Source organism: Muntiacus reevesi, chromosome 1 (assembly GCF_963930625.1).
Source record: "Muntiacus reevesi chromosome 1, mMunRee1.1, whole genome shotgun sequence".
In the NCBI taxonomy this organism is placed as follows: domain Eukaryota; kingdom Metazoa; phylum Chordata; class Mammalia; order Artiodactyla; family Cervidae; genus Muntiacus; species Muntiacus reevesi.
In genome coordinates, this window is record NC_089249.1 from 175,280,345 (window position 1) to 175,296,081 (window position 15,737).

A 15,737-nucleotide genomic window follows, 5' to 3' on the forward strand; every position below is an offset into this window, starting at 1 on the left:
ATCAAAGCGAATGTTCGGAAACCCGGCCCAGGCAGGGTAGCGGGTGGGGCGCCCGCCGGGTCTTCGCTGCGCGGGAGGCTCAGAGCGGGGGGCGCGTCTCCCCAGGGCGCGCCTCCGCCCCCGGAGCAGGGCCGGCAGGCAGCGCTCGGGGCGGGAAAGGAAGCCCGGCCGGGCAGGTGGCTCCCGGAGAACGCCTGTCCGCTCCGCGCCTTTTCTCCGTCGTAGCTGCTGGCGTGCGGAGCGCGCCCGACCCCGCAGTAAGCCTTCCTGCTCACATGATGTCAGGGTGCCCTCAGCCCCTGCGCTGGGGGGATGACCCCAGGCTGCCAGACTGAGCCCCAGAAGTCACGGGGTCATCCTGGTAGCGTCTTAAGAGAAGAACCCAGGCCAGGCCAGGACGAACAGGAGAAAAGAGGGGGAAATGAGGCTGCAGTGGGGGTAACAGGCTGATGGGGGGGTGGTCCTGGGGACGCCGGTGAGGAAGGTGCCCGGGTCAGGAGGAGAGAGGCCGGGATGGGGGCCAGGGGCCGAGCCTCCCCCGCCTCCCTGGGCGGGTGCTGAGGAGGTGAAGGGACTGCCAGTGAAGAGGTTTGTTGGGCCGAACGTGACTGAGCTCCAGGGCGCCTTCGCCCACGGCACCGCAGTGTCTTCAGATCCGTAGGAGGCGGTCAGTGAAGGCGACCGTGGTTCAGAGTGATGCCGGGTGCTGGTTTCCTGCTGTGATTCAGACCAGCCCTAAGCGATGCTCTGATAGGGCTCTGGAGGCCAGCAGAGGGCCTGGTTGGTTAGCAGAAGGTGGGGGGGTGGGGGGGTGGGGGGGGAGTGGCGGGTGGAGGGACAGGTAGGGGGATGGACAGACGGATGGGTGGGTGGGTGGATAAATGGTTTGTCCCCGTTTCTCTCCCTGGTGGAGTCACGCTGGCATCCACTGCAGGTGGGCCTGAGCAGATGCCTGGAGACCCAAGTGGAGAGGAAGAGCAGACTGATGAGGATGGAGAAGGGGACACAGCGGCCCAGGCCCAGCCCCTTGGCAGCCAAGTAGGTCTTCCCCCAGGCCCAACCCCATCCCCCCTGAAGCTGGAGCCTCTGTTCTGATTTCCTGAGAAACCTCAGGCTCTGTGCCTCCACTAACTAACCTAGCAGGAGCCTGGAGACCCGCCCAATTCGCCGTGCTCTGCGGTCTCTGAGATGTCTGGGTACCAAATCCAGGTGTGCTCTCAGCATCCATCTCCCAGTGGGAACCCAGAGCACGCAGTGGAGGGAGGGGCCTGCCTGGACCTCCAGCCTGGCCCAGCCTGGCCCATCCGGCCAAGAGTCCTGCGGCTCATGGGTCCTGAGGGCACCGGGGTCCCCAGTCAGCCTTTGCACCTTTCAGAGAGGCAGCCGCCTCCCGCTCTCCTCTCTGAACTTTCTTGCTTTCGTTTATAGCCAACCATGAGCCCTGTTTGTTTTTTGTTTGGGGAGTTTTGTTTTTTGTTTGTTTTATGCCTGTTTTCACTTATATTTTTGAAGACTGTGTTCTTTATTTTATTTATTAGTTATTTTTGGCCGTGCCTGGTCTTTGCGGCTGCGTGTTGGTTTCTCTAGTTGCAGCGAGCGGGGTTTTCTCTCTAGTTGCGGTGCTCAGGTTTCTCACTGCAGGGGCCTCTGCTGTTGCAAGGGCTTCCCTGGTGGCTCAGATGAGAAAGCGTCTGCCTCTGATGCAGGAGACCCGGGTTCGATCCCTGGACTGGGAAGATCCCCTGGAGAAGGAAATGGCAACCCACTCCAGTCTTCTTGCCTGAAAAATCCCACAGACAGAGGAGCCTGGTAGACTACAGTCCATGGGGTCGCAAAGAGTCGGACACGACTGAGCGACTTCACTCACTGCTGTTGCAAAGCACGTGCTCCGGGCTACACGGGCTTCAGGACCGTCAGCACATGGGCTCAGTACTTGCAGCTCCCAGGCTCAGTGATTCAGGTGCTTGGGTTTAGTCGCTCTGTGGCATGTTGGATCTTCCCACCAGGGATCAAACCCTGTCTCCTGCATTGACAGGTGGGTTTTGCCACTGAGCCACCAGGGAAGCCCTGTTTTCGCTTATTTTTTAACTTATTTCGGTGATAAAGGCAGGAAAGAGAGCCTCTGGGGGTCTGGGCGGGACGACAGAAGAGGATCAGAGGAGGGGTGGAGCAGGGCGGGCGGTGTTGGGTGGAGACCCTTGGAGAGTCAGGGGGTCTCTGAGAGCCACACTGGCAGGCAGTTCTGCCGGCTCCTCCCTGGGGAGCACATACATCTTCTTATGAAAATAAAACTGCCCTCGTGCTATTTACTGGGCTCATGGAACACTCTCTAGTGTCTGAAATATCCCCTGCAAATACCTTCAAAGGATGGAAGCCGTTATGAGGGAAGGATTTGGAACTAAGCTCTACTCCAGCATCTAGAGGTGGAGGAGCTCTTGGGAACTGCCTTCCCCACCTCCTCCCCGTGCTGGGTGCCCCTCCTTCACCAAGGGGGGAGGAGCGGGAGCCCCCCGTTACCCCAGGAAGCCCCGCCTGCCCCCCAAGGCTGCAGCCCGGGCCAGTGACCCCAGAGCCTCTGAGCAGCCGGGTGCCCTCAGAGGCCCAGTGGGTATTTCCCCTGCTCTTCTGAGAGGGGCTGCAGGTGCAGATCCTGTGATGGGGTGGGCTCTGGGCGGCCCTCGGAGCCTCCTCGGGGTCTGCTCATGTCTAGCACAGAAGGCAGACGGGCCCGTGGAGGCACCCTCCCCCACCCCCTGCTGCCCGAGTTCGGGGCACCTGGCCCCCGCCGTCAGGCTGACCCTCCCTCTCCTCTCCACCAAATCCCTTCCTGCTCAGAAAAAGCGCCTCCTCCCCGTCCACAGCTGGGACTTTGAGGCCGACTCTGACGACTCCGATCCATCCTGCGGTCCCCCACCAAGCCTGTCCTCGGTCTCAGGGGCCACGGACAGCCTGCAGGTCAGTGGGCTCTCTTTTCGCCCCTGAGTTAATCTGGGGGACAGGTTTTCAGGCCCCAGGAAAGGACAGTATTCTGGGAAACAGTCTGATGGCCCCGCAGGTCTAGCAAGGGTGGGCAACTGGGGCAGGGATACAGAAGCCTCACACCCTCCCGTCCTGGAGAGCCTGGGTGGGCTGCTTGGAAAAGAGGGACGCGGGGCCGATGAGTCGGGGGCCTGGGTTGTCTGTCCTCTAATGAAGGCAGAGCCCCTGTGACTCAGGAGTGCAGGGTAGAGGAGTCAGAGGGCCCCCGAGTGTCCGCACCCCTGGTGTGATCCGCGGGGCTCCTGTACCTTATTGCCCAAACTAGGCCAGTCCTGTAGGTGGAAGAGGCTGTTGGTAATCACACCAGGACACGGGGCGTCCGCAGGGCTGCCGGGGAGAGCCCGGCCGTGTGGTGCCTCTGCTCCTTGGTTCTGTGCCCTTGGTCTGGGCAACCTGTGTGAGGCTCCCCACCTCCCACCTCGCCTGGAAAAGCGGTGATCTCTGCCTCACGGGATCCCTTCCACGAGGGACTGGAGACCCCTGGTGCACCCCAGCCCCAGAGTGATGGCACCCCAGCGGGAGCCCTGACATCTCAGCACCCTGGCTGCTCGGGGGGTTCCAGCCCAGGACGGGGTCCACCCAGGGCGGGCGATCTACGGACCCCTGGGTGCCCACCAGGGCAGAGAGCTGGGACCCGGCTCCCATCAGGTCTTTGGTCCACGGTCCTGCTCTGGTGGCAAGTCCAGAGCCCTTTGAAATGAAAGGGAGTTGAGTTGCTCAGATGGAGAGGAGGGGCGGCTTGTGTTTGGTCGGTCAGATGATGCATGAAAACCCTCAGTCCTTGGACTGGAAAGACCCACATTCCAAGGAGCTGCCTGTTCCTAGTTGACTGTTCCCTTGTGCTCAGGCCCTCACAGATGACCCCTGCGCAGAGGAGACCACCTCCCAGGAGGCCGGGATCCTGGACCAGGCTGATGCCAGGGCCCCTGGGTGCCACCCTCATCCAGAAGAGCAGAGGGTCGGCCTCTCGCCTGCCGGACCAGACAAGCTCTCAGAGCTCTGCCTGCCGGGGGAGTCCTGCACTGCAGGCCCAGGGGTCACTGCCACTCCCGGTAAGTACCCTTGACCATGGTCTTCCACACGGGCTCCCCCGCCCCCACCCCGCCCCGATCTCTGCCGGGACACTGGCTAATGCCAGGAGCCCCTTCCTTCCTGGGATTGTCCAGTGTGTGTGGTCCTGTCACCGGAGCTCCCTGGGGTGGGGTGCCTCCCCGTAACCCTCAGAGGTACCAGCTCAACCCCCTGACTGGCCGCACAACTCACTGCCGCCTGTGACGGGGGACATCGAGTGGGAGTGAAATAGAGACATGCAGGTGTCCCTGAAATGACTAGGGTCACCGGTCACCTGGACCAACCTTCCTGAGCGCAGGACGGGGCAATTCCAAACCTGGGACCTAAATAGGGTGCAGGTCCATCGGGCGGCCTGCCAGCTGTGACTCAGGAGGTCTGCAAGTGTCAGTGTCAAGGGTCAGGTGTCCGAGTGATGGAGCCGATGAGACCACAGAACAGCTCGGGCTGCCCGCCACAGTGTGCTCCTGCCTGACCTGACCACCGCAGGGGCCAGCTCCCGGGGTAATGTAGTTAAGGCAGTGTCTGCCAGGAAATGGGTCCTCTTTCCACTTTCCCTTTTCATTGTATTATGGGGACTCTAATCTCATGATCCACACGCCCATTAAGGTGCTGGAGGCGTTTGGGTGTGGGGAGGGGACTTTTATTTCCCCACAAACAATGGATAAGTGAATCTACATTGACCGAGTCTTTGGATGAAGACTAGACCAGCACATTTCCTCCCGGGATCCCTAATCACCCCCAGCACGAGGATGGCGGGGGCAGTGGGTTGGGCGGGGGAGACAGACTCTGTGGAGCTGGGGCAGGTGCCCAGGGGCACAGGCAGCCCTGAGAACCAAGCCCAGCTCTGCTGACCAACTCGCGACCCTATCTCATGGACTCTAAGACACATTCTGTCACCTTGCCTCTTAAATCTGGAGCCACGCGGCAGGTCAGGCCTCAGAGCAGCTGGTGGACGCTGACTCCTGGGACGCGGGCTCCTGTGTGTCCTCCCACGTGAGCTCACCCCCTCCCTGCCCCAGCATGGCTGTGTGTGGTGCTCTCCAGGCCAACTTGGAGCTCGGAGGGTACTTCCTGGTGAGGACTTGGGGGATCTTCCAGCACCAGCGCCCAGGAATAAGCCTCTGAAGCCACACCATCGGTGACCCGTGCCCCGAGTCTGGGAATCACTAGTCTGGCAGCACCCCAGAGACTAAGGTGGAAAGACTTCCCAAAGTCATGTCCACGCGTGGAAGCTTCCTGGGGCCCACGTCTGCCACAGTAGGCGCCACCTGGCTGCCCACGCTTGGGGCTCCCAGTGAGTGCCGGCCGCGGCAGGGGCTTCTGTCCCCGAAGTTCCTCGTGGGGGACAAGGTCTCTGCTCAATTCTTACCTTAATTGAGGGATCTTCAGCCCCGTATCATCAATGGAGTAGAATCACGTCCCTATTCTCTTTGATCTGTCATTTTTCGTCATTGGATAAGACGCCCACTGGCCTTCAGGTTTTCACTCCACGTAACCCAACCACATTCTTACTCCAAAGGGCCAAACATCCTCAGGAGTGGGCAGCTGCCCTCCCAGTATCTGGCCGACGTGGACACTTCAGATGAAGAAAGCATCTGGGCTCAGAGAGTGGCCTCTCACCATCCCAGACAGACAGGCTGGACCACATCTGAGAACCAGGTAAAGGGGGGTGGAAAGAACGCATTCTGGTTGCTTCTTTGGGTCTGAAGTCTTTTTACCTTAACGTCAGTTCACCTCTGAGAACTTAAAGCTTTCAGAACTTTTAAACTACAAGATTGGCAAGCCTACGTAACAGAGATGTGGTGTCTTCAAAATATGTTTTTTATTGACATGAAATTCACATAACATACAGTTAACCATTTTAAATTGAACAGTTCAGGGCTTCCCTGGTGGCTCGGTGGTGAAGAATCTGCCTGCCAGTGCAGGAGACACGGGTTCAATCCCTGGTCTGGGAGGATTCCACATGCTTCGGAGCAACTAAGCCCATGGGCCACAACTACTGAGCCTGTGATCTGGAGCCCGGGAACTGCAGCTAGAGAAAGGCCTGTGCAGCAAGGAAGACCCAGAACAGCCAAGTAAATAAAAAAAGTTTTAAAAAACAAAATAAACAACTCATTTAGCAGAATAGACATTTAGCAAGCATTTTAGCTAAATGTTTAGCTACATAAACATTTAGCAAAATAAACACTTTGCATTTAGCAGATTCACACGGTGGTGCAAACATTACCTTTGTCAGTTCCAAACCATCTTTTGTCACCACCAAGGACAGGTTGTATCCTCTCGCCCCGCATACACTGGCCTGCTTTCTGTCTCTGTGGATTTGCTTCTTCTGGACACTTCATGTAAATGCGATCATACAATGTGTGACCTTTTGTTCTTGGCTTCTTTCACTGAGAGCAGTGTTCTTGAGGTTGATTGCATTATAGCAGGTATCAGTACTTGGCCCCCTTTAATGAAAATATCTACTTTATACTCTATCAAGTATTGTGTCTTTAGGGAATTCCCTGGATGTCCAGGGATTAGGACTCTGACCTTCCACTGCAGGGGACTCGGGTTTGATCACTGGTTGGGGATCTTAAGATCCCACGTGCCATGTGGCCAAAAAAAAAGAAAAAAAAAAAAAAATATATATATACATATATATGTATATATATATATATATTTTTTTTTTATAAAAGGAAGAAACAACATGTTATTCTAAAGCCTTTCAGTTCAAATCAATCACTCAGTCATGTACACCTCTTTGAAACCCCATGGACTGCAGCACGTCAGGTTTCCCTGTCCAACAAGAGTTGGCCTGGAACTTGCTCAAACTCATGCCCATCAAGTTGGTGATGCCATCCGAACATCTCATCCGCTGTCATCCCCTTCTCCTGCCTTCAATCTTTCCCAGCATCAGGGTCTTTTCCAGTGAGTTGGCTGTTGGCATCAGGTGGCCAAAATATTGGAGTTTCAGCTTCAGTATCAGTCCTTCCAATGAATATTCAGAACTGATTTCCTTTAGGATTGACTGGTTGGATCTGTTGCTGTCCAAGGGATTCTCAAGAATCTTCTCTGACACCACAGTTCAAAAGTATCAATCCTTCAACACGATTAGGCTTTCTTTATAGTCCAACTCTCACATTCATACATGACAACTGGAAAAACCATAGCTTTGACGAGATGGACCTTTGTTGGCAAAGCAATGTCCCTGCTTTTTAATATGCTATCTAGGTTGGTCATAGCTTTTCTTTCAAGGAGCAAGCGTCTTTTAATTTCATGAGCGTAGTCACCATCTGCAGTGATTTTGGAGCCCCCAAAAGCAAAGTCTCTCACTGTTTTCATTATTTCCCCATCTATTTGCCATGAAGTGATGGAATCGGATGCCGTGATCTAGTTTTCTGAATGTTGAGCTTTAAGCCAACTTTTTCACTCTCCTCTTTCACTTTCATCAAGAGGCTCTTTAGTTCTTTTTCGCTTTCTGCCATGAGGGTGGTGTCATCTGCATACTTCACTGCATAACTGCATAACTGCACTGCCGGATATTTCTCCCGGCGATCTTGATTCCAGCTTGTGCTTCATCCATCCTGGCGTCACAGGCTACCAACTGCTCCCCAGGGCCTTGGGAATGAGAAGTAGGGCTGCCCAGCGGGTCGGGCCTTTGCTGAGCCCTCTGCCCCCATCGGTGTCCACTTACTGCCCCAGCACTGGCAGCAGGAGATCTGCCCGGGGCTCACCTTCTCCAGCAGGGAGGGTGGGGCGCCAGCCTGTCCTCTGTCCAAGCCGGCCTGGAATGGGTGAGGGGCCCTTCCAGCCTCAGGCCCTTCGTGACTGCACTCTGGAAGGTGATCTGTGGAGCTCCAGACTTGGAGGAGGAGCCTTTCTTTGCCTGGTCCTTTGTTGAATCGGTGTCAGGTTTGTGTTCAAAACCTTGATTGGACTAAAGCGTCAGTGGGGCAGAAGCGTGGCATACTTCAGCTCTGCAAGTCTCCCTCTGCAGAGCCTGTGCCCTCAGCCCAGCTGGCCCTCATTCCTGTAATACTCTCTGGAGGTGTCGCCCGACCCGGGGCCGGGCATTCCTCCTCCTCCCACCTCCATCCCTGAGAGGTGCCGCTGACCCTTTGCCCTGAGCGCAGCAGGGCGTGAGAGGCCCTGAAGAGACCTGCAGGAAGAGCCGTCTCTGTGCCAGGCAACCCGGGGGCTCTCACTGCATTTAGGGAACAGCTGGGGAGATGCTGACACTAAGTGGGCTTTGATTCAGACCAGGGGGTGACTGGCTTGGCCCCTGGGGGTGGGTATGGTGGTGGAGGAAAAGACCATTGCAGGCAGAGACCTCCCCAGACAGAGACCTCCCCAGACAGAGACCTCCCCAGGGCAGAGACCTCCCCAGACAGAGATCTCCCCAGGACAGGGATCTCCCCAGACAGAGACCTCCCCAGACAGAGACCTTCCCCAGACAGAGACGTCCCCAGGGCAGAGACCTCCCCAGACAGAGACCTCCCCAGACAGAGACCTCCCCAGGCAGAGATCTCCCCGGGCAGAGACCTCCCCGGACAGAGACCTCCCCAGACAGAGACCTCCCCAGGGCAGAGACCTCCCCAGACAGAGACCTCCCCGGACAGAGACCTCCCCAGACAGAGACCTCCCCAGGGCAGAGACCTCCCCAAACAGAGACCTCCCCAGACAGAGACCTCCCCGGGCAGAGACGTCCCCAGACAGAGACCTCCCCAGGGCAGAGACCTCCCTAGGCAGAGACCTCCCCGGACAGAGATCTCCCCGGACAGAGACCTCCCCGGACAGAGACCTCCCCGGACAGAGACCTCCCCAGGGCAGAGACCTCCCCAGGGCAGAGACCTCTCCAGGCAGAGACCTCCCCAGGACAGAGACCTCCCCAGACAGAGACCTCCCCAGGGCAGAGACGTCCCCAGGCAAAGACCTCCCTGGGCTGCAGAACACAGCTGGCAGAGCAGTTCCCAGTTCCCAGGGACAATGGGATGAAGACTAGAATTAAATTGTCTATTTTCAGCAAGTTTTTAATTTAGCAACTTCAGTGACTTTCAGGAAAATACAGATCCCGGTGTTAGCCCTACTGACACCAGTCCTCCTTCTCGCCTCCCTGAATTTCGTGCTTGTACCTTGTCTCCAGAATTCTTCTCCATTTCTTTCTCTTGACTTTCTTTACTCCAACTAACATTTCACCTGCAAGGTGTCCTCCACATCTTTATGAACAGGGAGTTGGGCAGGATCAAGAGTAACCTCCCAAGGCAGCAGCATCCCCGAGTGTCAGTGAAGACCCAGGGCCGACCCTTCCAGGGTCTTCATGGAGGAGCTGCTGCAGGGCCCTGGAGGAAGATCTCTGCCTCTGCTCACCTCTCAGAGCAGCTCTTCTAAATCAGCTCTCACAGACGTGCCCGTGGGAGGGCAAGAGTTCTCGAGAATAATCTGAATGGTCTTCCCACGACCCGTTGTCTGTCTCTGAGTCTGTACTCATGGTCAGGACTTTCTGGGTGAGGGATATTCAGCAAAGACTTTGTATAAACAACCACTCGTGCCTAGAGGAGTCCTAAGATGGCATAGCATGTGGTACCAAGGATGCATGTTCCAAGGCGCTAAGATGGCATGCCATGGCACGCACCCTTCCCCGAGTGGTGGGTGGTGAGCACTGGGGACCTGAGAGCTTGGGCTCCAGACACTGACTCAGTTTCCCCACAAAAGGCCTCACCAGCATCAAGTGAGAGTAGTTTCTTTTCCTCCATGGCTTGTGTCTGGACTGTATTTGTAAGTTGTTCATTTACATTTTGCTGCAAAAGAGCTGAAAACACTAGGAGTTTATTCTGAGTTGCCACCTGTGTGATTTACCTCAACACGGAGCTCACGCAGGGCAGAGTGACTCCCGCTCTTGCAGAAGGGAAGGCCAGGAGCTCGTTGGGTTCCTGAGCGCCTGAGAGGCAGGTGTGCCCTGGGGTGGGGGGGGAGGTGTCTGCACGGGGCCAGTGGCTCTCCATCCCAGGTGGAAAAGCAGGATTGTGCTCTGTGCATCGTGTCTGTGCCGTCCAGGAGGCGGATGGCCGAGTCCTCACCCAGAGAGCAGCATGGAGCTCGCCTCCGGGACCTAGGACTGTGGCCTCCCCGTGGCTTCACGGCGCCCCCCAGCCCGTCTCTATCAGGATGAGAACTTCAGGAACGCCCATCAGGGGTGCGCTCCCTTCTGTTTCACTCTGGAGGTGGCATTTCACCGTGCCTGTGTTGGGCTCTGGTTGGTCCAGCTCTTACCCTCTGGCCACGTGTTCCATGCTGGCCATGCTCCCTGGGGACACGAGGCTGTCCTCTGAGCCTCCCTCCCCGCCCTGCCAGATGACACAGAGTGCAACCAGAGCTGGTTCCAATTGCCAGCAGCCACTTGTGACTGCGAGGCTCCCCCTGCCCGAAACCTTCATGCTTAAGTTTCTCAGCTTATGTTCTTCTCTGGGCAGACTTGCCCACTCAGGGCCCTCGCTGCTGTGAAGATCAAACTAATTACCTACAAAACAACGCGGAAGAGTCTTCCCAGCCCGCTGGTGCCATTTGCCTCTTAAGACAAGGCAGCCCGCGGACGAGATAATGGCAGGGAAAATATATCTGCTGGGCTCAGAGGAAAATGGAAGAATTGATTTCCTCTGCCCCGGCCTGGGAGCTAATAGACTGTGACTCAAGATTCAAGAGCTGGTGACTCAGGGATGAGGAAGCCGTATGTTGAGTCACTTTAGGTCTTTACCTGGGCGCCTCCTGGCCCACAGTGACCCGGGGCACTGGCCATTTCGTTCCATCAGCCTGGTGCGATCAATGCCCACCTTCCTGTGTGGCTCACGATCAGCGGTGATGGGTCCACTGCCCACGGCAGTGACGCCGAACATGTCACCTCTCCTGCTGTAGTCATGTCTTCTGCGCCCCACTGCCCGCTCCTGCTGCAGCTTGATGTCTCAGAGCCCTGTGGTCAGAACACGGACCTCCCAGTTACCTTCCCAGCCCACGTCTCCGATGGCGCGCTTAGCTCTCCTTCCATTGCCTGGCGTCTGGAGCTCCCAGGGTGGTGGGTGTCAGTGTCCTGATGGCGGGTGCAGCTCCATCTTCCAACCACTGAGTCCCACCTTCTGCTCCAGGTCTGTGAGCGGACATGCAGGTGTCAGCTGTGGACCTCCTGCTGACATAGTCATGTTTCTGGCGGCCAGGTCACCCCCGGGGGCCAGGCAGGTCCCGGCCAAGTGAGGAGAAAGAGCTGAAGCCCCTTTGTTAAGGGAGGTTGAGGCACCCACCCAGGTCTCTCTTGAGATTTCTTGGGTTGTGAGCTCATGTGTGGTGCTCAGAGAGCCAGGGGTGGGAGGGTCCCCTGCCCCATCCAGGCCCCCCGCCATCAGCTGTACCTAGAGCCTGTGCCTCAGTGGGCCCAGCAGATGGTGCAGGAGACTCAGAGGCATGCAGGGGTGCAGCCTTAGTTCACTTCAGTCACTCAGGCCTGTCAAACTCTCTGTGACCCCATGGACTGCAGCACGCCAATCTTCCCTGTCCATCTCCAACTCCCAGAGCTTACTGAAACTCATGTCAATGGAGTTGGTGATGCCATCCAACCATCTCATCCTCTGTCATCCCCTTCTCCTCCTGCCTTCAGTCTTTCCCAGTCTTTTCTAGTGAGTCGGCTCTTCACATCAGGTGGCTAAAGTATTAGAGCTTCAGCTTCAGCATCAGTCTTTCCAATGAATATTCCAGGTTGATTTCCTTTGGGATGGACTAGTTTGATCTCTTTGTTGTTCAAGGGACTCTCAAGAATCTTCTCCAGCACCACAGTTTGAAAGCATGAACTCTTCGGGGCTCAGCCTTCTTTATGGTCCAACTCTCACATCCATACGTGTTGGTTCCCTTCTTTTCCAGCCCCTGTTTATGCTCTAACCACAACTGCAGTTATAACAGAGACTTTAGCAATTATGACCAAATAATCCCACCATGAAAATTAGCTTTGAGAAGCACATACACAGATAAGAGCCTGGAGCAGAGACTGCCAGATATAAGCACTATTTCCCTCGGTGTTTCTTAGCAGCTGAGGCAGAGAAGTAGACATTCTGGGTTGTATGAATCTCATCCAAGCCAGGTGACAAACGTCCCTGGCTCTAGATTCAAGAAGGGACACGTGGCGAGGGTGCTGCTGACTGTCTCATAGAAAACATGCCTGCAATATTCACACAAGAGTCACAAATATGCTGTGGACACGTCTCAGCTCCAGGCGGGCATCTGCGACTCTGACTCCCCTTGCAAAGCCGACAGGAGGCGTGGGCACAGAGCCTGGCAGGCAGAGACGTGCTGTGGATGGTAGACATGAATGCCGCTGTCCTTATGCAAGTTCAGGCCCCACCCCCGAGCCCTCGGGGGATGCTGAGGCCACACGGCCATCATGGGCTTCAGTCTAAACATGAAGGGGATAGAGGAAAACCCAGAGAACAGATGTGCCAACTCGCTGAGCCTCAGCTGACCAGTTGCAAACAGTCCAGGCTGAAGTCTTGGTTTGGCACCTTAGCAGTGATGCTAAGCCCTAGGAAATGGCTTGGGGGCCCAGTTTGGGGACAGAGAGATATTCAAAACGGTGCCTCTCCGATGACCTGGATGCTGTTAGGACCTCAGGACACCCCATCTGCCTGGTTCTGGAGTGGGGTGGGCAGCACCTTGTCCACACTCACCTGGGGCATGGACAAGACCACAGCTCCAGCCGAGTCCCAGGGGGCCGGGGAATGCGGCGCCTCCTGGAGCCCTGCCTCTGAGCGCGGTGATTCCAGTGACCCGCTGAGTGAGGCCCACTCGCTTGTCCATTTCAGCATCCAGGTGGCGACGAGCCCACCGATGCCGACGCGGAAGAGGCGGCCCTCAAGAGAAAGCTGGAGGAGCTGACCAGCCACGTCAGTGACCAAGGGGCCTCATCCACGGAGGAGGAGGGCACGGACGCAGGGCCTGGGATGGGCAGAAGCAAGCCCGCCGAGGACCACCCCGGGGCCACACGGGAGGTGAGGTCCCCCGAGCGGTCTCGGCAGGAGACACGGGGAGGCAGGGCCAGGGACCAGCGGCTTGTGACTCAGCCACCAGCCCAGCCACAACCCCTGGTGGGCCCTGAAGGCCCCGGGTGCCCGGCCGCCCCCGCAGTGCAGAGAGAAGCAGCGTCAGGACGGGACGTGCGTCAGTGAGAGCCCCGCGGCCTGTCCGGCTTGCGGTCACGCTTGGGGCTTCCCTGTCCTAGGCGTGGACGGCTGCAGGCCAAACGCCCAGCCGGGAAAAGGACCCGCTGAGTCCTGGGGACCCCAAGCAGCCCAGCAGGACCACGGAGGCGGAGCTGGCGGAGCTGGAGGGCCGAGTGGCCACCACGGCCTGTGAGGTGCAGCGGACAGAGAGCCAGGTAGGCGGGTGGCCGCGCGATGCCCGCCCCGCTCGGGAGACAAGACTTGTTTGCTTCATGAGAAGGAATAAGTGAACCCGGAGTCCCCAGGCTGGCCTGCCACCCGGAACGTGCGCGGCCTGGAGACACGCCACTCTCCTCGGGGACAGAAGGGCACCCCAGACAGATGGTGGGGGCCCCAAAAGCCTGGGAAGGGCCCTGAGAGCTCGCGTAGCGCAGCCCACGCTGTCGGCTCCAGAGCAGGACTTTGGGGGTTTCCGTGGGAACCACTCTCCTCACTCCTGGGAGTGGGTGACCTCCCGATGACCTCCTTCTGATGACCATGAAAGATGGGTGAAAATGAGGTCCCCCAGGAAGTGCCCCTGGTCGGGACACCCATCTTAGGGGAAGTGTCATATTAGTCAATTTGATGAAGCCGGAGCAGCTGCTCTTTCTGGTCCGCAACATTGAGAAGGGCCTTCCAAGTGACGTCTATCTGTCCTTCCTCCAGGTTTCGAATATCGAGTCCAGGATTGCAGCCTTGCGGGCAGCGGGGCTCACCGTGCAGCCCTCAGGAAAGCCCCAGAGGAAGTCTAACCTCCCGGTGAGTGGAGGGACTTCGGGGCCCTGGGAGGTCGTGCCCGGAGCCCTGGGAGGGGGGCACGGGGTGGCCTTGGGCAGCGAGAGCCCCCACCGGCTGCCTCCCTCTTCCCTCCCCTGATGTCAGTGACCTGGGTGGGATTCTTTTTCATCTGTTCCTGCTGATTCTAACATAAAGAGCGCTTTACGGGGAGGGGGGGCCTGGACGGGCTTAATAGAGCTCCGCTTCACAGCGGTTGTGATCGAGGGGCAGGGTGGAGATCCGCCCACAACAGACACCTGAGAGTGGCATCCATCCCAATTCAAGTCGGGGATCCCCAGACAGACCACACTGAGGAAATCTGGCAGAAGAATGGCAGGTGCTCCCAGGGGCAGGTGCTGGCCCAGGGGCAACTGCGAGGATGCCCCAGTTGAACCTGCACTTCAGGGGCGCAACAAGTCATTTCCCCCTATAAGCACACCCTGGGCACTCTTCCGGGCGTGCATACGGTACTGTTCGCTTGTGGTGGATCTGCAACTCAAAGCCAGCTGGGCATTCCGTGTTTTAATCTGCTGAACCCAGAGCCCTGGAGTGGCGTGTTTGGAGGACTGACAGGTCATCCCAGCCTTTCAGGCTGCGTAGTAGAAAGAACATCCATCCTTAGTCCTGCTCACCCGCCCTGCGGCTGGAGGTCAGACAGGCTGTCATGACGCACAGACGCCTTCCTTGTTCTCCAGATCTTTCTCCCCCGGCTTGTCAGGAAATCTAGCCAGAGTCTGATGGATCCAAATGCAGACCCTTTGAATGAGGCCGAGGTATGTGTTCACTGCACCCAGGCTCGAGGGGGTGGGAGAGGGTAAACGACTGGCCTGACTTTTCTAGCAGCGGGACAAGCCAGTGGGTGGTGGAGCTGAAGTATGCAGACTTTAAGAAGCCTGGCGAGTCTCACAGGCTGGCTTCCCGCAGAGGCAAGGCTTGATGTAGGGTGTCTGTAGGAGGGAAAAAAGCCGGGAAAACCCAGCAGGGGAGTGGGAGGGTGGGACAGAGGGCAGGGCTGGGGTAGGGGCTGGGGGGGCGGCGAGAAGAACCCCCGGCAGGGTAACCGGCTCAGGGTAACACGGAACCCCGGAGACACCGCAGGTCACAGGGGAGTCGTCCTGTGCCTGGACCACGTGCTGGACGTATATCCCCCGCGTGCTCACTTGTCACGGGGGGATGCATATTCACAGGCACAGGGTCTGGGATGGCCCTGCTCTGGGAGCCGCGCGTCCAGGCTGTGGGAGGGAAGCACTGAGCCTCCGTGCAGGAAGCAGCAAGAGGGTAGACATTGGGGGCGTGGGGACACCCCTCAGCCTGCCCATCAGGAAGACACGGGGTGGGGGTGGGAGGGAGGGGGGCGGCGCCAGCCCCAGGGCCCCACGGAGAGCGGCATCTGCCCCACGTCCTGCCAGCTCCCTGAGATCTCGAGTAACCATCTAGTCGCTTCTGCTTCTCATGACAGCGGCACTGGGTCACTCTTCCCAGTAAAGATGGTATTTTTACCATCCCTTCCATCTGAGGTTTACAGCACGTGGTGAGCCGGGGAAGACACCACCCCCGTTGCAGTGATGGGAGGAGATCACACAGACCACCGAGCTAGAGGGTCTCAGGCAGGCCCCCTGGCCCCGACCCCACCCT

General features: G+C 57.7%; 1 protein-coding gene across 3 annotated transcripts in view; it reads left to right on the forward strand.

The window, feature by feature from the left end:
* MLPH (melanophilin) overlaps positions 1 to 15,737 on the forward strand; it is a 45,078-nt gene that overhangs the window by 24,174 nt on the left and 5,167 nt on the right. The window contains exons 5-12 of one of the 3 annotated variants that reach the window (XM_065930715.1): positions 914 to 1,038; positions 2,836 to 2,955; positions 3,887 to 4,091; positions 5,630 to 5,769; positions 12,930 to 13,115; positions 13,346 to 13,501; positions 13,992 to 14,084; positions 14,798 to 14,875. In XM_065930715.1, coding sequence (XP_065786787.1) covers positions 914 to 1,038; positions 2,836 to 2,955; positions 3,887 to 4,091; positions 5,630 to 5,769; positions 12,930 to 13,115; positions 13,346 to 13,501; positions 13,992 to 14,084; positions 14,798 to 14,875 — 1,103 coding nt within the window. The remainder of the gene's footprint in view (positions 1 to 913; positions 1,039 to 2,835; positions 2,956 to 3,886; positions 4,092 to 5,629; positions 5,770 to 12,929; positions 13,116 to 13,345; positions 13,502 to 13,991; positions 14,085 to 14,797; positions 14,876 to 15,737) is intronic. The other 2 variants (XM_065930725.1, XM_065930735.1) reach the window with 2 other exon arrangements.